At 41.4% G+C, this 21,595-nt stretch overlaps 1 protein-coding gene across 1 annotated transcript in view; it reads left to right on the top strand.

The window, feature by feature from the left end:
* Positions 1 to 21,595, top strand: part of CSMD2 (CUB and Sushi multiple domains 2) — a 325,013-nt gene that overhangs the window by 64,573 nt on the left and 238,845 nt on the right. The window contains exon 4 of the mRNA XM_084497137.1: positions 14,424 to 14,536. Within this exon, the coding sequence (XP_084353263.1) occupies positions 14,424 to 14,536 (113 nt within the window). The remainder of the gene's footprint in view (positions 1 to 14,423; positions 14,537 to 21,595) is intronic.

Below are 21,595 nucleotides of genomic sequence, written 5' to 3'. Positions count from 1 at the left end.
GCGTTGTACGACTTGGGTGTCTAAGTGTATGTGAGTTATAGATAAGGTGCCTGGGTAGGGGTTTACATTTAGTGCAGTGGGGGAAAAGTAAAAGAAATGGAAAGAAAAAGGTATTGGGGAAGCTTTCTGGAGGTCTGAGAGGACTTCCAGAAGTAAATGAGACATGGACTTGTGCGTGATGGGCACTAGCGTTCTTCCCCTGGACTTTTCTAGGTTAGTGATTTAAAAACCTGACGCTTGCTCCTCTGTGCTATTTGCTGTCTAAACGCTTTGTTCGGCTAATATTATTTTTGTACATCAATCTTACCTCATTAAACTCTGTAGCTGTTGCCCAACATTGGCCTTTTTCTTCTTTCTCCATTTCTATTCCTTTGGCTATCAATTTTGTTTTTTCTGACTGCTTTCCAAATGTACTCCATTCATCATCGAAGTGCAGCACTTGAAGATGGATGACCACGCGTCATTCATCATACTACCAGGAGGCGGGCCAAAATAAGCTGTAAGCAAGCGTAAAAGAAGGAAAGAAAACCTGTTTGTGTAGAGAAGGTAACTGTTTTCTTAACTGCTGTTCAAGGCCTATCAGCAAAACAGTTAACGAAGACAGGAACCTCTCTGCTTCTCCCAGACAAGTGTATGTTGTTGGACATCAGGGACTTATTTCAGTAGGTCTTGCCTGCTTGTCTGGAAGAACAGAATGATCTCAGTACAAATGACGGGCTTACCTGTTAATATTTTCTTGCAGAGGGATGGAGACTGGTTAGTTTTCTCAAAACCCTGGTACTCCATGTAAGCCATATATTGCTGAGGGTGCCCCCCAGTCTGTTGTCTCAGTATCATGTCTGTGTTCCTTTCTGGGAAAGGGTTACTAATTATGTTCATCCTGTGCTGGCAAACACCCCGTTGTCTTGCAATTTAATGTGGTGTGAAAGTTCCCTAATAGAATAAGAGCAGACTTAATCCAATGAGACATTTGCTAATAAACTGCTTTACTGTATATTAGGGAATTTGCCTTGTGTTTGTGATGAGTGTGTGAATATTAAATGCGTCTCAGTGTCTTAATTTAGATATCCAGCGATGTTGCAATCTTTCACTGTGACTTTGCCTTGTTTTGATAAAAATCGAAGCTTGTTTCTCATGATAAAAATCAGAGTCCTTGCTTCTTCAGCTTCTCTCAGATCTGCTCTTTCGCCGCACTGTATGCTGGCTTTCAGCCAGTGAAACCACCACGAGCAGGGACCGTTGTAGCAGAATCTTCTTTGGGTCCCGAGAATAATGATGGCTGCAGATCTTTTTTTCTCCTTGACCTGAGTCAGAGAGCTGTGTGTATTCAACAGTTCAGAGACTTGTAACCTTGGTGTCTGCATGTGGCTTTCCTTCTGAGCAGTGTTTGTGCTCATTAAACCAGCCCAAGCTATCCTAAATGCCCATCCTTCAAGTCCCTGAATATTCTGAGCTGCCAGTGGGATCAGAGGGGCGCGTGTGGAGATCTGATCTGAGAACTGCAGTTCCTCAAGAATACTTTTTGCAAATTCCCATTGTGCTTTGCTGATTGTGTCATTGTTAAGAGGATGCTCCAATCAGGTTGGTTTCCTGATTGGTTTCCCACCGTGCTGGGCTTAGCAGCTCAGCAGAGACCTGACTGAAATTTGAATATTTGGAGTTATTTATGGAGCCAAGATTGCTGTGGGATTTGGGAGATGCTTTGCACCTTTTCATATCTGAGTGTTGTTACATGACATAACAAGACAGCAGCTGACAAGAAGAAAAACGTAGCTAAAGAAAGCCACGTGACATCAAGTAGCTTCATCTGATACTGATAATTTGCAGGATGCTTTTAATGTAGGAATCTTAAATTAGTTGCTAATTTACTTTTTTGAAGTTTCAGGCCTGCATTAAGATCCAGAGAAAGTATATTTACAATGTATTTGGAAAGAAGTCATTTTGCATGCATAACCCTGTTCTCCTTAAGGAATCTACTGAATTTACACACAAAATAGGACTGGTCAATTTAGGAAATCAGACATTTTTCTTAAAAAAAACAAACAAACAAACAAACAAAAAACTTTTAAAAATTGCTCTGGAAAGGCAAAAGGATAGAAAGTGCAATCTTTTTGTACCAGAATAGACTGTTCAGTTGCACACATACTGAACCATGCTGGGGTAGCACTGAATGGAGGCTTTTACGACCTAACAACCTGTGGGCTTGGCTTCCCATCTGAAATGTGTAGATGACTGTATTGTCTTCTGGTCTACCAGGGAAAGTTTAAATGACACTGAATTTGGCTAGGGAAGTGCTTGAGCCAATGCATCAAAAAAAAAAAAAAAAAAGTCTTTGCTCCAGCCAGAATCGTGGTGGTGCAGTTGGTGTGTGTCTGCAGACATTACCGGGAGGTACGAGGTACGAGTTTACACAGCAGGAGGAGCTGTCCCGTTCTGATGCCTCTGGAGTGCATAGTGTTAGGGAAAATGAGGTAGGAATTTCCAAACAATAGCTTCCTACATAAACCAAATTGATCTTTACTGCCTTCAGCAAAGTGGAGCTGTAACTTGTGTTCTAGTTCAAGCTTTGTTGTTGGTCAGTGTTTTCTGTTAGTGTTGCTTATTCCAGGGAGATGCTCGTTCTTCTTCCCTGGCAGATAACTGAAGAGTTGAGAGGAGGATTGCTATCAGGCTGCTGTGTATGCAGTTCGAAACCATCTCTTTGGCCATATTTAATTGATTGAAAGATGAAGTATTTTGTTTGATCTTAAAATTACTTGATGCTAGTGACAAGAGGTGAATTATCCACCGGCGTGACCTATTTTACAGATACAACAGGAATACCTGTATCTTGCCTGTTTCTCATTGATAACCTTTTAAATACTCTTTGAAAAATTGAACTGGGTGTCTTGTACTTAATTACAAATCAGGAGAACAAAGCTTTTGATCTTAAAAACGATGAAAAGAGAGGAGGAGAAGAGATAAAGAAGAGATAAACGGAGCAGCACAGGAGAGAATTCCCCCCCCACGTGCTGCGTGCTCCTGCTTGCAGCAGGGTTCTGGGGTTCTGCCTGCAGGTGTTGGACTTGCTGAGTTCAGGACTGTTAAAGAATTTTCTGGAAAATAGCATTTGCTGTCTCGCAGTACACAAACTTGTGTTAGGATTTTGTTGAGTCACCGTTGGTCCTGTGACATAGTCCTTTGTAGTTAGCTCATGTCTCCGAGGGGATCATAGTTCTTTTCATGAAGGGTAAAGATAACGAGAATAAAGAGGGCCAGATAAATCCTTCTGTCATCCTTACTCAACTTCAGAATACTATCTCCATTCTCCCTTTAGCAGAGTCTTTTTGTCACTTCATATTGAGTCCCTGGGGAGAAAAAAAAAAACAACAACCCAGACACTTGAAGTTCTCTGCAGAATAACATGCACACAGTTTTTTCCTGATGCTTGTTTGAACTGCTCCAGCAGCACGAGGGCCTTTTGCTGGCAGCCCCATTGTATTGTTCCGAAGAAGTGCTGAATATTTGAACTTCCAGATTTTGAGATATTTGATGGAACAAAGTCCTGGAAAGCTAATGGAGTGAATGCAATTGTGTTTAGGGCTGTTCAATTCTGAGGCTGCATTCAAATTTTCTGGTTTTGTGAGGACAGTGTTTGTTGTGATGAGTGATGAAAGCTGCTGCTGATATCAGGGTGGGATGTTGTATGTTTTTTTTTTTTTTCTCCTTCCATGATACTGGATCCTTGGTCCTGTTTTAAGGGTTAAAGGATCTACCCTCTCAGATCTTCCTGTTGGGTTATGGCCTGTACCATGTCTGGTAAAAATAGGACCTTGTTAAAATTTTGAGCCTTTTATTCACAGCCACTGAATAAAATACTGACTGGGGAGGTAGTTTCCTAGCTGATGGCTGTTCTGCATTTTGTCTGTGGCACCAGCTATTCCCTGCTGTGTGTTTTGTACAGGGGCTGTCTGTCACTGGGCCTTAAGGCATTATTGTTACTCGAACAATATTTTGTTTTCAGGATTGTTTTTTGTTTTCTGTCTTCTGTTTTCCCCCTAAACTGTTGATTAACCCTGTTAATGGGTAAAATCTACTAGAAAATGTTGATAATGCGTCTTGCTTCATATTAAGGTATGCTGAGTGTAGAAAGATTTTCTATAATTAGGCAACATCTAATAGATGTAATTAAGACTGCACTGGAGCATTCTGCTCCTGATAGAGCTGGGAGTACAGAATGCCATTAGTAATTGAGGTGGGTTTTAAGGCATGCCGAAATGCCAGGGAGGATTGTGGTGTCCTGATAGCTCTCCGTGCCCAAGCTGGGACAAGTTACGAAAGCCTCCTATCCCTTAGATGCTGAGTGATGGGAGGGAAGAAAGGAGGATGCCCACAAAGCGCCCTGCTGACGTGTTTCACCAGTGAAGTCCAACGTGCAGTGCATGGAGAGGGCAGGTCAGGAGGGGTTTCTTTTTCTGGCCTACTGTTAACCTTGTGTTGCATAATGCATCACTCTTCCCTCTTCAAGCTTTCCTTCTGCAGTTTATCCCTGTAGTCTGATGAAACAGGGCTTTGTTGATGGTGAGAAGTAATTGCTGAAGGCCAGGACCAGGTAGTATTCTCTAGATCCCTCTAGCTGATGTTTGGCTTTACTTCAGGCTGCATTTTAGTCCAATGATTACAAGCCGTTTAGACAACAGAAGCAGAGCATCGTGAAGTCTGAATGTGATCTGATTTATGATCACTGTAGACCCTGCAGTGCCCAAATCTAGTGTTCCACATAAAATACATCTGCAAGGTGAGAGCTCTAATAGCTTTCATGGGATTGCTCCTCTTCCTTATCGAAGATGGCTAGCGATAAAGACAATAGCTGCTGCTGTTTTACTACTAAATGTCCTATACAGAGAAAGTTTATCATCTTTGTATGCGTAGCAGGGAAGTCAGACGTATGTCTTAGTCCTGTTCTGAGCCCAGCAGCCACTCTGCTCTGTGACATTAGCCAAATTACTAATCTCCCCTTTCCCATCTGTAAAATGATATAATTTTTTTTTATTTTTGTAAGTTAAAGTTGTAGAATGCTTAAAAGCCCCCGCTTGGAGGGCCTGTTTGCTAGGGTAAGGAAAGAATCAAAGTATGAAATGTAAAATTTACAGCCATTCCTTCTAATGCATTCTTCCTGAAGGGAGGAAAACCACAGGTTTCCGTATTATCTTTTGAATGCAGTGAATCTCAAGGTCATGGAATTCTTTCATCTCACTGTAACGTCTGACCTTGAGAGTTTCTCAAGCAAAGCACCTCTTTAGACAGTGTGTATTTCCCTTTTATCAAAATTAATGAAAGACTACAGGAGATGATACAATCTTACTAGATCATTGAAGATACAATGAAATTGTGGAGTGTTATTACTTGCAGTCTGAAATAGAAAATTGACAAATCTTCAGTGCCCATTGACTCTAATTCATTATGCTCCTGTTGGGCGGCAGAGGGTGGCCTGGTTCCTTTTAGACTACTCAGAATTGGATTTTGGTGTGGTGCAAGAGCAGCTGCTGACATCTGGTCCTTTTTCTTAAAGAATATAATTTTTTTTTTTGTAATACTTAGGGCTACAGCTGATTAGTGCTGCTGTATTGGAATAAAAGGTTTAGGAAAGAGACAAATATTTTCATTTGAATTGTTTAGTAGCTTATGTTGTCACTGATCCATGTGTAAATTGACATGTGAAATGCTGTTGTTCAAGAATTTATGTAGAAGTTTTACTACTGAAATCAGGACCTTTAGCTAACTAGGTGTATAGCAAGACAGCCTCTCCCTGAATTTATTCACAGCTCCTGTATTTGAGGCAGAGGGGAACATGGAAGCAGAAAAAAGGGACTAATGCAAGGTCAAGGAGTAGCTCTGGTGCTGCTGGATTTGTACTCGAGGTTTTTTACCTCTATCACAGTGTGCATTGCTGGGATCTCCTGCTAAACATCCATGGTTACCTGCGTTTCTCATCCCAGCTCTGCTTGATACCACTTGCACAAGGTGCAAGGGAACAGAGAAGTAGGTATGACGTGAATCAATATTACAGTCTTTGGATAAATCTTCATCTGCAGGAGCGATGGTTTTTGTTTCAGGCTATTTTTATCTTATAACACATCCAAAAATCAAATTTCTTATTAACCTGTTTTTTGACTGTATTGGTTATGAAGAACAACTTGTGTTTATTTGTGCCATTTGGATGCTTCTTTTTAACTTCTAGGTTTAGAGAAAATGAATTTCCATTTCCTTCTTGTATATTGCTATTAAATTTTATGTTATTATATACAACTAAAAATTTAAGGAATTAGTATAGGCATGGCTGTGCTCTGGTCAGCAGTGAGAGTGCAGCTGATGTAGAAATCAACTGACAGATCACAGCCAGCTAGCTGAGCTGCCTGTCCCGGGACCACCTAGGCAGAACAGTGCTTGCCTTATGCTGCCACTTAATATTCACTTGGGGGAAGTAAAGATTGTCCCTCGAGACCGATGTCTGAAGTCTAGTTCAAATCCTGATTTTGTATGCATAAAGAGTCAGAGGGATGTGCAGCCTTGGCAGATGAGACCTGGAGTCACTCTGCATGTCAGCTTTGGCTCTTTACAGTCGTGTAGCTTCAGCTTCTTGAGATTCAAATGGAGAAAGCAGGAGGAACAGGGATGCATGTGGAGTAAGTACCTATATTACCAGAGCCATAATTGAAGTTTTTGCTTGATTATGTGTCCATACATTCACCATCTAGGATGCCCACCATATTCTGGGCTTATTCACGTGGCTGAACAATGATTAGCCTTAAGGTATGTTCAACTACTGCTTATAGGAAACTTCAAGTTCTTTCAGAATTTGTTAGCCTTGTTAGCTGTTGGTACCGAGCAGGAAAAACCTGCCTCTGCCTATTGAGGATTTGTGATAAAAAGCCCACAGGCTCCATTAAACTGTGAGGTTAGAAATGATAATTGAGGATTGCTTGGGGAGAAATCCTGCATTTACTGGGGGAAGGGGAATGTAAAGCTCCTTGAGAAGGTGTATGTATTCCTCGGGCATCAGGCAGCGGTGTGCTGCTTCATTATCAGGCTGATATTTGCAGCGTCCTCATCGTGTTCCTCTTTCTTGTATGCAAACACGTTTGCTGGTAGAAGGGAATCCTTTGAAAATGGAGCTACTCCCACACAAGTCAAATATTTGTGGAGAGAGCCTGTAATAGCAGGTGAAATCGTTGTTTGTTGTGCAGATTTGTGCTGCCTCTAAGTATTTGTTACTGGCTTCTGTTTATCGCTGTTATATAGCTGGGGTCTCAATTGTGCCTCTGCGGTTAATGGCCTGTGTGCGTGCTCTCCGCTGAGCTCAGGTACGCAATAAGCATCCACCTCTCCATTTCGCTGCTTATCAGCGGAATGTCTGTCGGATTTACCATGTCTGGAGGAGGAGGAATGTGTTATTTTTTTCTGAAACATAAATCCTGTCCCATTGAACTGTCATTTCGTGGCTGCAATTATTGAGACTTCAGTGAAATTTTGGCGCTTTTCTTCCTTTGCTGGATCACTTTGTGAATGTCCGGTTGGGCAGACAATAGGTCCCCAGATTGCTTCCTGGAGCTTGTGAAAGCTCCGAGAGCATCTGTACCCTCTGTACAAGGCTTTTTTCCCCATTTACTGGATTTCACACCCCCAATGACTTTTTTTTTTTTTTTTTTTTTTTGAAGAAAGTCAGAAATAATCTAAAACTGCCAAGTTTTGAATTGATGCTGCTGAGCCTTACTTGGTTTATATCCAGTCTTGTCTTTGTTTACTCAGAGTATCAGCTCAGATTTGCCAAGAGGTTGCTGAAATTTGGTGAACCACTCTGAGAATTTTTCTTCTGGGTTTGTAATAACAAGACCAGAAATACAGCTGCCAAGGTTTGTCAGAGATCTGCTTGGATTTCACTATTATCTGAGAAAGTACAGTCAAAATAAGCACAGAAGGGATGTGATGAAAATTCCAAGTCTGTGCTTTCCCTCTTCTTGTCCCATTGTTTGGAAAAAATGAAATTTATTGAAATGTGATGCTTAGTTTCTGTTCACAGCTTGAGAGCCATGAAGGCCTCATATATTTGAGATGGCTGTGGAGGCTTTAGGCCCTATAAATAACACTTTTCTAGTGGGAATTGACCCAAAACCCATTTTAAATGAGCAAAGAAATCCATCTAGGCTGGAATTTATGAGCCCTGTGACTGTCCCTAGAGACTGTGTTAGTTAATGAAGCCTTTGTCAGTGTCAGAGAGGTAAGCAAAGGACTCTTGTGGCTTGATGAATTATACTTGGCTTGGAGAAGGGAAGAAAATGCAGTTCATTCTTAAGTCCCACTGGCACGTGGGCTTGGTCAGATGATGTTAGATTGAGCACTGTTAGCAAAAGGTAAATAAACTTTCTGAAAAAGTCTAGGCGCAACATGTGTCGCTGGATGGGTTCAGGGGATGTGCTTGTTACTGGCTTGGTAAGAAAAAACACAGTAATGTATCAGACGGAGTGAGCTGATGATAGTATTTTAAAAGCAACTCAATTATCAACCAGCTGGGCAGAGAGGATGTTTGGAAAATAGCATGGAATAAAATGGGACGTGTCAGTTGGCAGCGAAGTACCTTGGAGTTGCTTTGTGAAATGTGAACAGAGAATTTACGCAGAGTTCCTGGTACTGCTGGTTGCAGCATGCCTCTGGAGATACTTGCTCAGGACCTCTTTGGAGCTTGACTCCAAAAGAAGAGCAGGTTGGTTTTATGCATAAATCATTCCTACAATTTGAATAAGTGCAAGTGTGAACTGAAACTGGTTGCATGTTACTATTGTATCATGTTAAGCCGAGATCTTTGTGGTTTGCTGCATCACTTCAGAGCTGAGAACTGTTCAAGTAATGCCAGTGAGTTCTGCCTTGGAGAAGGGACTTCTGTGTATCTGCAGTATGCAAGAGCTGAAAGTATGCTTGGATTATGCTCTGCTTGTTTTGTTGGTGATTAATTAAAACATTCATGGTACCAGTTATTCTGTCCATACGTTATTTAAAACAATAACATCTTAATGTAATCGCTGCTTTATTTAATAAAGAAATATGAAGAGGAAGGGAGAAAAATTGGCGACAAATACTGAGGAAATTAATTAAGGGATGAAAGGTGGTTTGTAAAAATCAGGTATTAGTAGAAATGGCAAGATGCTGTTTATTCCCCCACTCCACCCCAACTACTTCACCCCCACGGCCACCACAACTGTTTCTAAAGAAAAAAAAATCTACTTACAATGAGGTCTGAGATGGGAAGGGTTGTAGCAGATAAATTCCCTGATCTCTTGCATCTGTTCTTCTGTCTTCTTGACATATAGCCCATGAAGCAGCCTTGGGGAGGGCATCTGTTAATGACCACTGACTGTATGTGGGGCTATGTTTCCAGTTCCTTTAAGATTTTAATTTTTAAGCATACAATTCTGAAGGTGTTCTCGGAGCAACTGGAGTACAATGCTGGCACATTCTTTTCATCAAGATTGAGAAAATTGCAAATATTAATTAAATACTGCTCATCTTATACCCATTTTTTCCGAGGAGAGATTGAACATATGGATAGTCTCTCTCCTATTCCTATGTGCGTGTCAGCCAACTGTCTAGCTGAGTAAGACACAAAATTTGCTTCAAAGTTGATTGTAAGCTTTTGGGCTCTTTCTGTTGGCTCCAGCTGGTAATGGATTGGTCTAACACTTCGTGAACGCACCTTTCAAATGACTGCTCTGGTTTGCTGCCTTGCTAGCAGGGATTATAGTGTGAGAGGACTTGGCTGGTGATTCCAGGCTTTGTTTCCCAAAGAGCAGCTCACGCTCTTAGGTTTGGTATTTCCTTAACACTCTTACACCTGACTTTACTTGCAAATTGTCCTGGGATAGTAAGGGCTGTCAGAGCAGCCCTTACGGAACCAGGTATTTTTGACTGCATGTGGTGAAAAGAGTGGTTTGTTTGGGAAATTTTCGCTGATAGGTGCCTTTAAATTACATGCAGGAAAAAGTCACTGAAGTATGGTGTAGTGTAATTTAATGCTGGGTTAAACGATGCAATCCAATGCGTTTTCATTAGATGTTCTGAGACACTTCTCCAGCATTTATGCTTTAAAGGCTGTTGGATTGCCAGCTGCAATAACTATTTTGATTGCTGTCTGAGCTGATGGTGGGCATCCTACCAGAAAAATAATGTGCTCGGTTTTAATTACGGCACCTGCACTCCGAAATGGGAGCCTGTGTCGCAGTGTATGATAGCTCTGTACCTGACGGAGTGGGACAGCAACGTGCAGCGGGTGGAGGAGAGCAGCTGGAAAGGGGCTGAGGCGGCCTGTCCCGGCTGAGACTTTGGGGCAGAAAGAGCACACGGCCACAGGCCGAACCTGCTGAGATGAGCAGTCAGGGGGCCTGTGTGTGGTGTTCACCTCCTTGGGTGGGCAGATGGGACAAGTTTTCATCAGGAAGGTTCTGGTGACATGGGGCACGATGGTATTGTGCCGTGAGGGAAGCCGCTGGGCTCCTGGCGAGCGGCACTGTGAGGCCTTGGGCCTGACCGCTTGTATCCCAGCTGTTGTGTGAGGCAGCGGTACGAGCAGTACAACCACAGCATCTGGGGTAAACCTGGGGCAAAGTGTGAGGAAGGATGCGCTTGGAGATGGGGGATTTCTGTTTTGATTTGTTTTGGTTTATTGATTTTGCTGTGCTGTGATGCAAGGGCAAGCTTATGAAGTGGTATTTCTGGCACTGGGTTAGTTTGGTTCCTCACAGTAGGAACAGAATTAAGCCAATGAAAAACACATTGAAAATCTCACACAATCAGTGTTGGCCCCAAGCAACTTAAGGGGATAATCACTCAATAATCCATTTGGCCAGAGGTACAGAAGAAATGGAAGATGATTATTCGTGCTGTTATTACTGCCCTCACCTTCTTGTTATGGCCCTTAATAAAAACAAGGAATGGAGTTTGCTGCTTTTCTTTCTCATTAGTGTATACATCTTTTTTTTTATTGCTACACTAAATAACAGTGATATCAGAATTACTGTTTCATATATGAGGCTGTTTGGGAATGATTTCGTATTCTCTCAGCAATCATGTTGATGCCCATGCTTTAAATTTGCCTGGGCTGCAGATTTAGGGAGGAAGGCATTGAGGACAGTTTAGCAGCCAGGTCAAAATGAGGCAGGGTGTCCTGCCACGCTTGGCTGTTCCTGGCTCTTTGGAACGGGCGTGCTGAGGTTTTACAGGCACTGGCCTTGTTAAATTAAATTACAGTTTCCTCAAGAGAATATTGTCTGCTCTCTTGCTTGGAGAAGATGAGGACATCAGAAAGGAGAAACTGCAGTTGTGTGTGTGTTGGTTGAAGGTTTAAGAAGAGGCAAGTCATAACTTGTACTTGGACTGCAGCTGCTGCAGTCTGTAGAAAGACTGAGACCAAACCTCTGCTCTAGTGGAGAACAGGTGGAATTAATTCCGTGACATGCCTAGTGCAGGTCTTCAGTCCATAAGATGGAAATCCATAGCAGAGAAGGTAGGCGTTGCCATATAGATATCTTAATTGCTGAGTATTCCCTGCTTCTTTATGAGTAAGTTTAGTTTTAGCATTTTCATGCATTAATGGGGGCATTTTCATTTATTTTGTGGGCAGGTAGGCTGTTAGATCTGAAGGGCAAGACATGGTGTTTGGTCACCTTCTGTGCCAACAGGCAGCCCATCTCCCACTGGCCATACCAGGGATACTAGATGGATGCAAACAAATATGCGAAGTTAAGTCCTTTGAGAGATGGTTGGGTTTGCTTGTTAATTTTTAGAGTTTCTGGAAGCCCAGAGGTTCCTGTAAAAATTGTCTGTTCAGTCAGTGTGGGATCTGTAGAAAGACTGAGATCAAACTTCTGCTATCATTTCATGCCCTTGTACACAGGCCATGCTTCCCTTTCAAGGCCCTGTAACTAGAAAGTACGAATATATGCTTAAGGGCAATTTTGTTTCAGGTAGCACATAATTCCCATTGACTCCTATGGGACATGTGCACTTGCTTTCAGGTAAGCAGACATGTAAATGTTGCCCTGAATTAAAATCAACATCTGTGAAGTGGGGTCCTACTAGTACATCCTGTGAACAGAATCTCTGATGCAAAAACTTAGTTCACAGAGATCTCCTTTGGAAATAAAAAGCACAGACTTCTGGTAACTAATTCTTGGGTAATGATAAAGGAGTAAAGACATTCTGTTGTCCCTGTATGTTTTTATTAAAATTGGTCCATGTGTTTCCTGGATTTTTATTTATTTATTTATTTATTTTTAACATGTGAGGGTCTCAATAAGCCATTTTAATTAAATTGCAATAAAAATTGCAAACTATGGCACTCTTTCTTGGTTCTGTGCACAGTAAAACTGTGTGAATCCTAGCAAAAAATAATCTTAGAATCTTTTATTTTGAATGAACAGGAGCAATTGTTCTTTCAACTTGTATAGACAATGGCTTTTATGCTGAGAGCTGGTAAGTACTTCTTTGACATTTAAGTCGTGACTGCCATCATTGGCAACTGCATGAATTTTGCTGATAACTGAAAATTTTGCTTTAATAAGGTTCTCAGGCAGAGCATGTCAGCTTTCATGAGTCGGGTAGTTCAATCTATTTGACATAATATTTAAGTTTATGAAATTAGGAATAGAGTAGGAACAGGGAGGGAAGGGAAGTTCACTTACTGTCTCTGGAAGTTGCAGGGGGCTGATGGCAAACTTAAGGATAAAGTACTTGGGCTGGAGCTTACAGTGTGCTGGTCCCTGGGCCTGTGGGCAGAGAGGATGGTGGCCCCAGAAATAAGGAGTTGGTTTTGTTGTCTGAGTGTTTTTTTTTCTTTTTTTCTTTTCATTCCATATAATACAGGAGGTAAGGAGATAACTTCAAATGAAATACACATTTGTAGGTATTTCCTAAGGAGTACTCCATCACTAGGGATCTTTTGCTTTTCTTTAAGAAGATCTAACTGGTGTCTAAGAAGAGTGGGATGAGCAACTGCATATGTGTGTAAGAATCATTAAGCTTTCTCTCTTATAGTAACCATTTTTACTATACTGCTTGTGTTGGTCGTGATCCAACTATCACGTGGCAGTGAGTTCCATCAGTGAACTCCTACATTTTTGTAAAAGTCCTGGTTTCAGTACGGTTATCAGGCATTGGGGATTGGGTGTGAATCTGACCTTGGTAACAGCAGGCAAGAATTTAATGAGACTGCTTTAAAAAAAAAAAAAAAAGCTTCTTATGCAAACCTATTATGTAAATCACCTTAGCCAAGCAGAAGGAGATGGATTATAAGTTATAAAACTGTAATTGTTTGTGAGAAATGTACATCGGCTGTGTCAATATAGTAACAGGGGTTTGGGATCTAATAAAGCTAGTTTACCAAAAAAAAAAAAAAAAGTTTTGTAATGTTTTTAATAAAAATAACAGTTGCCATTTAGCTGTGAGTCTGCAAGGGGTTCGGGGAGAGGCCAAAAAAAGTGGCCTGTGTTTGTGCAGTGCTGTCTGTTCTCTATTAAATAGACTTGTCACCTTTTTTCTACAGTTTTTGTTTGGTCATCTTGTGCAAATAAATTAATCTCTGTAGGCTTTGATTTCCTCAGTGATTAGAGTTGAGGATTATGATCTTTACTGTGGTACCTGTTAGATATCAGGTCACTGGATGAAAAAGTGCCATCTCTGGGATTGTTCTTGTAGTGTCAGGCAGGGAGGGGAGGATTTCCAGAAACATGATTCAAAACATCGCAAAACTACAGAACGTATACTCAATGAAAGCAGCCACCCTGATGGGATTTAATTAATTGGTAATGTCAGTTTTATTGTCTGCTCTCTTCTGCTATTTTAGATTGTTTGCTTTAATGTAGTTTGTGCAATGCTCTTTACTCCTAGGTTCTCAAAATGTGTTATAAACATTATTGAATGATGTCTTGGGCTCACTCGGCAGCCTGAAACATTGCTCCCACTTCATGGATAAGGCCTGTTATTCCAAAGGGCTCAGTGACACCTCTGAGACCAGAGCAGGGGTTTGCAGCTGGGTACTGCCAAGCAGACATTCAGCAAATAAGATATGAAGCAGATAAAACGGCTAAAAATATGGTCGATGAAGAAATGCATGTAGTAGATACTCTGATAAGCCAGAAGGCATTACAAGCCCAGGATGGGTTTGCCCAGCATTTGAAGAACAGCTCTTTAATAGTTGGACTCAATCTTTGCAGGTTCCTTCCAAGTGAACTGTTCGATATTCTATTCTCAGTCTGGTTTCTCGAGCTCTGAAGATCCCCCTAACTCTTTCAGGTTGTGGTGCATTGTCCAAAGTGGCAGCTGCCCCCCACTCGTCGTTTTGCTGGCAGATCAAAGGCAGCAATGGTGAGTGTAACCTTCCTCTTGATTTCTTTCAGGTTAACGGGTTTCCAGCTGCCTGCTCCTATTGTGAGTACAGGGGTTGTGCTGTCCTTATGGCTTGTGAGTGATTATGCGGTCAGTGCTCAAGGCTTCCAGGCAAACTATGAAGGTAAGTCTGCCCAGTTCAGTAACTGTCTTGAATTGTGTTTGCACTCTCTTATGGTAGGATGTGATATATGGAGATACGCAGACATTAATCCAGGACAAAAGTGTCTGGTTCAACTGCAGTTTGATCCTCTTTTTTCAGAATTCAAATTGCTGATCCCTTACAAGGGTGTGAATGTATTTTTCCCTTAGCATCTGTGCTCAAAACGTCTGTAAAAGCTTACTCCAACAGCTAGAGTGACTGAGACAGGAGGGTAGTGTGGAACTTGACAATGGAATCCACAAGGTTACAGCAAACACTGCACCCTGCACAGCCACTGGAATTTACAGCTGAGCTAATGGGGAGTACAGAGCGGTGCCCAGGGAGCTCAGAGATTGCTGCATTTTTCTTTACGTTCTCTTTCCTTGTCATTTTTTCCCTGCACCTTCCTCTCAAAGTATTTAAATTCCCTGCCTGTGTCTCTTGTCATAAATAACATGCAGTGTTTGGTGCTTGTGGAGGTGAAGGCTTGGTAGCTTCAAAAAATCTTGGACTTCTACTACTGGAAATTTTCAAATACACGAAAGAACTGTTTGTACTAGAAGAGAGAACGCGATTGTGATATGAGCTGGTACTACTGGGCAAATGACAGATTAACCATGTTTAAATTTGAGTTACGCTTCCGTTAATTATTGAGCCTTGAATGTTGTCTCTATCCCTGTAAATGTTTTTCTTTGGAGTCCTAAGAAGTTCTTAGCCTTAATGATAGCTTTTGGTAATGAGTCCTACTGGCCAATTACCCAATGCATTAAACCAAGTAGATGCCTTCATTTAGATGATGATGTAGTCTCTCAGTTTTCTGCACTTGACAATTGTTCAGGTTCAGGAGAATTCTGTTTAATCAGAAATTAGAGGGCATTTAAAAGCTCTGCTCTTCCTTGAGGCAGCAGTGGCACCAGGATGTTTTATTTAAGTGATCAGTGTTTATAGCAGGTGTTCGCTATGGCTAGGCAATGGTGCTGAAGTTGTTCATCTCAGTTGGAGACCAAGCTCTGTTTGTTCACAGGGCAAATGTCTGCCGGGGATGCTCTTGGCTGGTGGTGTGTGGCAGCTGTCAGCTTAGGAGAGCACAGCGAGGACAAATGGATCCCATCCCATTTGCAGAACCTCTGCTAGAAATGTCAATCATTATGCCTGATAAACATGACAGTACATGGATCCCAAACTGTGTGATAGAGGACACAGAGCTGTTTTTGTACTTCCTTGACTTTGAGAATTGATTTTTTTGGCATTTAGTTGCACAGGGTTTTTTGCACAGTTCTTTGTATGACTCCCTGCTGTACTAGCCTGGTTTCTCAGATCAATCCCTCATTGCCCAGGCATTTCCAGCCATACTTCTGTGCCAAAGTTTTTACATAAAGTCAGAATTGTGCAAAACTTTTCTATGGAAAACTCTGTTTTTGCCGAATATAAATTCCTTACCTCCCCAACATACTGGCCCTTCTGCGTGTCTCATTATGTTTATTGTTTATAAGTGTAGTTTTAGCAAAAAAAAAAAAAAAAAAAAAAAAAAAAGTGTTGGATGGGTCACTTCACTATGGAGTCGGTAACAAGTATTTTTGCTCTACGGTCACTCTAGAGATTGTGGTAGAGGCATTTGGTGAAAATAAATGTGCTGGGAACGTCAGAAGAATGAGGGTCACATCCCCGTTCCCCTTAAAATGCTTTAATGTTACTGATGGTTTAGAACCGATAGATTGTTCTAAGATTTAGCTGGCCGCGTAAGAGGGATAAATGTGTATGACTTGAATTTTCGTAGAGCTGTGTTCTCCTTTCTTCTTTTGGTATCCTCGTGCTGAGTCCCTGGCTTTCTGCAACACCTTGGTTCAGCAGGTAATCTTGTACACAGGCTTGCTCCAGGGCTTCAGTCACGTGTTTTAAATTATCTGAAGTTTGATGGTAAGGAGGCTTTAAGGCAGATAACCAAGTGCGTTTCTGGTAGAAAAACAAACAAATAAATAAATAAATATTGAACCACTGAGTGACACAGAGCACTGTTGTAAATTAAAGCTTTACTTTCAGAGATGGAGGCTTGCTGAAAGTGCAGCTCTGCACCTTCCTCCAAACAAGGTACTTGCTACGTGAATTTTGTTAACTCGGAGTAAAGGAGGAGATAAGTGTGGTTTTGATCAGAGAGGCACATACTGCTGCTGCAATGCTGTTTCAGTTCATTGGTAATCTCCAACTCAGTGAATAGCTTGTGATTCGATAATTCATGTTTAAAGACGGAACAATGCATCAGAGTCCTTGTGGTAAATGGCTCCTTTATGATCTGCTATCAAAGCAGGTTCATTATTCTCCTCCCTTTAAGCAATCACTGAGAAATGCACCAAAAAGAAGCAGAATTTTAAAATTGGAACAAAAGATCTCCGAAACTTTTTAAAAGGAAGTCAGGAATGAAATATGTACATGGGGACATCAAAGTGATATGAAACCATTGCACTTAAACTGACATCTGCTCCACCATGGTCCTCTGGGCAGCACAGAAATTGAGGTTGGCTTTTTCTAAACTAACATCTTCCTAACTTACCTGGTTACTAAAAGGTGTGCACAATAAATCCACTTACAAGCAATTTCTTGAAAACAATACAGATATCTACTCATATTTATGTATGTTTATTCATTTATGGTTGTTTCTGGATGCACTTAAGGTATACATTTCACTCACTAAAAAGGGATCACTTTCATGCATTTGTGGCAGATTCTTTTAAAAACGTTTCCGCAGTGAGAACATTTAGGGATGCTATAAGAGCACAGGCAAATTGAGTTTCTGGAAGTCTGCAGAGCTTTTTGTAAGCCCCACATAGGTTTGATGCCAAAGGAGCACTAGAATTTGAGAAAAAGCCAGCTCTGGGGCTGCCGTGCTGGGATGCTTCCTTCTTGAGCGTGCAGTTTTCTGACTTTTTTTTTTTTTATATAGGTGTTTTATAAGTGTGTTGCTCCTAGATCTTCCTTAATGGTCTTGTCCTCTCACTTCCTCATCTTTCTTTATTTAGCTTGGTATGTGTTGCCAGCTTGTTTCAGTCCATTTTCATTGTCTGATTCTTCATGTTCTCCAGTCTCTTGCTTTTTTGTGTGATTTTTTTTCTGAAGATGCCAAGTATTGTTTCAAAGCTCAGTAAATATTAGGAGGCTTGTATCCGTATACATTTATTCTGCTGTGGAAGGCAATACTGACAGTGAACAGAAAGGCTGATGGGATCTTTCCCCAGCACAGCCATCTCATGATGAATGGAAACAACCGCTTCAGAAGATGTAATTCTGGGGTGTGTGTGCAGAATCCTTGAGTTAAAGGTACTTGGTCACAGCTTTGGAGACCTAACCTCTCATCCCAGCTCTGACACAGATATTCTGCATGATCTCGTGTTAGTTGTGAGGTCTGGGTTCCCAGTTCTCATGCAAAATAAGGCCAGAATGGCTCCTTGTCATACGCACTGCTATGACTTTGCATTCATGAATGCACAGACAGCATTCAGGAGCTTCTGTGTGGCGTGGTGAATGTGGGAAAAGCTACGGCAGTCGCACATTTAAGGAGAGGAGACATGACTAGGTTGCCAGAAATAGCTGTAGTTCAGTGGATCATCTGGAAAGGAGCGGGGGCAACTACTGTAGGATGACTGGGAGTGAGAAATTGTCAGGTTTTTCTCCCTGAAGTGAAAGCAGAGATTTTTTAAGTTTAAAGAAAACACTTGGGTTGGAAGAATATTTTCAGAGATTCTTTTTACTAAACATAAGCAGTTCTTACGAACCTCTACTTCAGAACATATGTTTTAGAAATATATTTAAATTAAGTGCTTTCATGCCTATAGCAGTCCCAAATTTGTATTTTTTTTCCTGCTAAACTGTCCCTTAAATTCACCACGATTTCACAATTAGCCTTGTTCACCCTCAATCTATGGGATTTTTTCATTTTGTGACTAAATTATTCTCAGAATTCCCAACCAGCTGTTGTGGAGCATTTCATTTCAACTGCAGGAGAATTTTGAAGTAGGCAGCTATAAATAATCTGAGTATGAATTTTACTAGGACGTGAATCTTGACTGTCTTGTCTTGTGAAAAATATTTCTGCAGGCTTGGTGACCAAAAATGACCAATGCTTCCCTTTATTGCTACTCCTGAAAGATGTGCAAAACTAATATGGAGGCACATGTCTAGATTACAGTGTGAAATTAATTACAATCACTGCTGCCACACACCTGATGAATACACAGTGAGTTGACATTTAAAATAAATTGGGCAAGTCTTTTACAATATGAGGAAATTGATGTAAATTCTGCATTGCTTCCTCGATAATACTAATAACAGTTCATGATGAATAAAGGGTGGTTTTTTTTTAGCTCATTAATATAGGTATAAAATAAAATCGTATTATTATTTGTAAGCCATTACCGCTTGGCTGCCTCATTTTAGTACTGAGGGTTTGAAAAATAGCAAGGGATTTAAGGAGAGAGACCCAGACTTGTCTTGAACGTACATGTTGCAGGAGCGATGCTGTAAAACACTGAGATGAGCTTAATGAACCTTTGTACTCTTTGAGGCTCTACAGGTCCTTCTTTAGGTGTTTATTGAACATGAAGGAAGCACTCAATGCCTGGATATCTTGCAGTAAGCTTTTCTGTTTTGACTGATGCTCTGCGTTACAGCTCCTGCAGAGGTTGGAGGCGTTAGACATGGCAGGAGCACAGGTCTCAGTGGGGTGAGTGCTGGATGTCTGGGGTCAGATGCAGGAGAAGAGTGTAGCGACCTCTGAGCAAAGCATCCAAATGTGGTGTCCTAGGGGATGTGAGCAAAAACCAAGCAGACAAGGAGGAAACAAGAGGATAGATGCTGTTTTAAGACCTTTATTTTTTTTTTTTTTCCCAAAAGCAAAGTTCAGTTAGAAATTGAGGTCCAGTTAGAATGAACTAATGTTCATTAAGATCTCCGGACTCCTTGGCTACAAAACCGCACAGTGTAATGCACTGAGATTGAACAGTAGGTGAAAATTTTCCTTCCCAAGACATCGTGTTTGATTACAGCTGCAACAAATTTGATAGCTGCAAACACTAAGTGCCTGATTGAAAAGAAACAATTATGCCTAGAAGAACACTGCTTATTTTAAGAAATTAGAAGCGTTTAAATACAGAGAGAAACAACCCCAAGTAAATGGTACTGTTTTCCTTCATAATAAATACCCTCCTCTTTCTCAAGCACAAATATCTCATTCTTTAGAGGGTTGTTTGTGGAATTATGCATACATATTTAGATAATACAATTAAAAACTGGTTCCTGTCCATCTTTGCCCATTGCTTTTGCTCAACCTGAACATTTCCTGACTGTTGCTCTGTGGATGTATTGTCACAGTGCACAAGTGAAACTGCTTCACGTCTCCATTTTCCTATCTGTAATTTGACTTTACAGTAACAGTTGCCCCGTTAATGGAGGAATATTCAAGATTTTTGCAAATAGAGCTGTCCACATAGCTTCTGAGTATGATTTAGACCAATAGTGCCCTTAATAAATATATAAACACATTTTTTTTCTTAAATTACCTAGGGTCTTGGAGAATGTGCAGTTTTTGGCAGTCCTCTGATAAAATGAGAAATGACGATTTCATTTTTCAAAGACTGAGGTGTAGGCATTTGGATGCCCATATCATTTCTTTAGAAAACAAGACTTTAACACAAAACTCTGGGAAGAGTTTCTGAAAATTTGGCTCTGCTTTCTTTGTGCCTCAAGTAAAACTTGGGCTCAGATGCTTCAGATGAGATTCACCGGCTGCAAGTAAGTTCCTCAATAGCAGGTTGGGTACTTCGATTCTGCTTGCTTGCAGATGGCACTGAAGGGTCAGAGTTACGGGGAACTGAAGAGCCTTTAAGGCTTGGAGGTAGTGAAGGAAGGGGTGGCAAAGCAGCGGGGAGCAGCCCGCAGATGGCGTGGCCACGCTGCCTTTGTGGGCTGGGTGGTGATGGCGGGGTGACTCATGCTTGTCCGGTGCCTGCTCAAAGCATTTTCTCCATCTGGGTAAATAAATTTCCAAACTGCCAGGCTAGTACTGAATAGGCTAAAATTTTTAAAGCTATAACTAAATGTACTTTTTACGCCAATTTGCCTTCTGAGCGAACGCTGTATTGGGTTCATTTAAACCTCCAGCTGGGTCCCAATTCTCTCAGTACCTAAATCATAGTCTGAGACATACGGGGCTTGTGGTAAATTTACCGGATTGATGCTTTTTCTCTTTTTTCAGACTAAGGCAAATGAACATGAATCTTACAGCAAAGTAAAGTACAGGTTAACCCTTGTTCTGGTGACAGTGAGAAGGATGGAAGCTTGGTGTCCTGTTCTGCTGCTCATTTTTTCCTTGAAGCTGGATGTTTCTGTGGTTGAATCTTGGTGAGAGGTGGCTTCATGTGTTCAAAACCCAAACAGGCCTTCAGCTGAGCACATGGATCTTGATGCCAGAGCGTTTTGGCTCTTTAGCAGCATCTTTAACTTCAGTCTGCTTACTATTGGGACTGTTAAGTGTGTGGCATAAAGCTTTCAAGGAATGTCTGATGTTCCTTTTAGGCTTCTTGTTTTAGTAGCTGGAGTTCTTTACTTCCAGCCGTTCCTGTGGTCAGTTCATCCTTATCTGCAATGCTTAACAAACCTCACCTTAGTGGGAATTTTTGCTCTTTGTTTACTGTGCCTCCTAACTTTAGTATCAGCTGTGGCCTGGGAAGGATTTAGCTTTGGCTCTCTCCCTCTGCCCCTCCTTGTGCATCTCCCAAGCTGAGTAGGGTCATGCTGGAGTCCTGCTTGGAAGGGAGCCTCCCTGGGACATCCCGTGATGCTGATGGAGGTCAGTGAATCAGCAGACAGCACCAAGTTCGTAGTGAATCCAGTGGCATTGCATGGCTCCCTTTGAAAAGGATAAGGAAAATTCATACAGGGATGAGGAGTGTGATTGTAACTGCTGCTGGTTTTCTTTGCAGGTGGTTTCTTTAAGCTTGAGGTACAAGCCTGTGACTGTTAAAGGATGTATAAGAAAAAGAGTGCTAAGAT

Source organism: Aythya ferina (assembly GCF_964211825.1).
Source record: "Aythya ferina genome assembly, chromosome: 24".
Classification (NCBI taxonomy): Eukaryota; Metazoa; Chordata; class Aves; order Anseriformes; family Anatidae; genus Aythya; species Aythya ferina.
The sequence above is the reverse complement of the archived record's forward strand: the minus strand, read 5'-3'. Positions and strand labels throughout refer to the sequence as shown.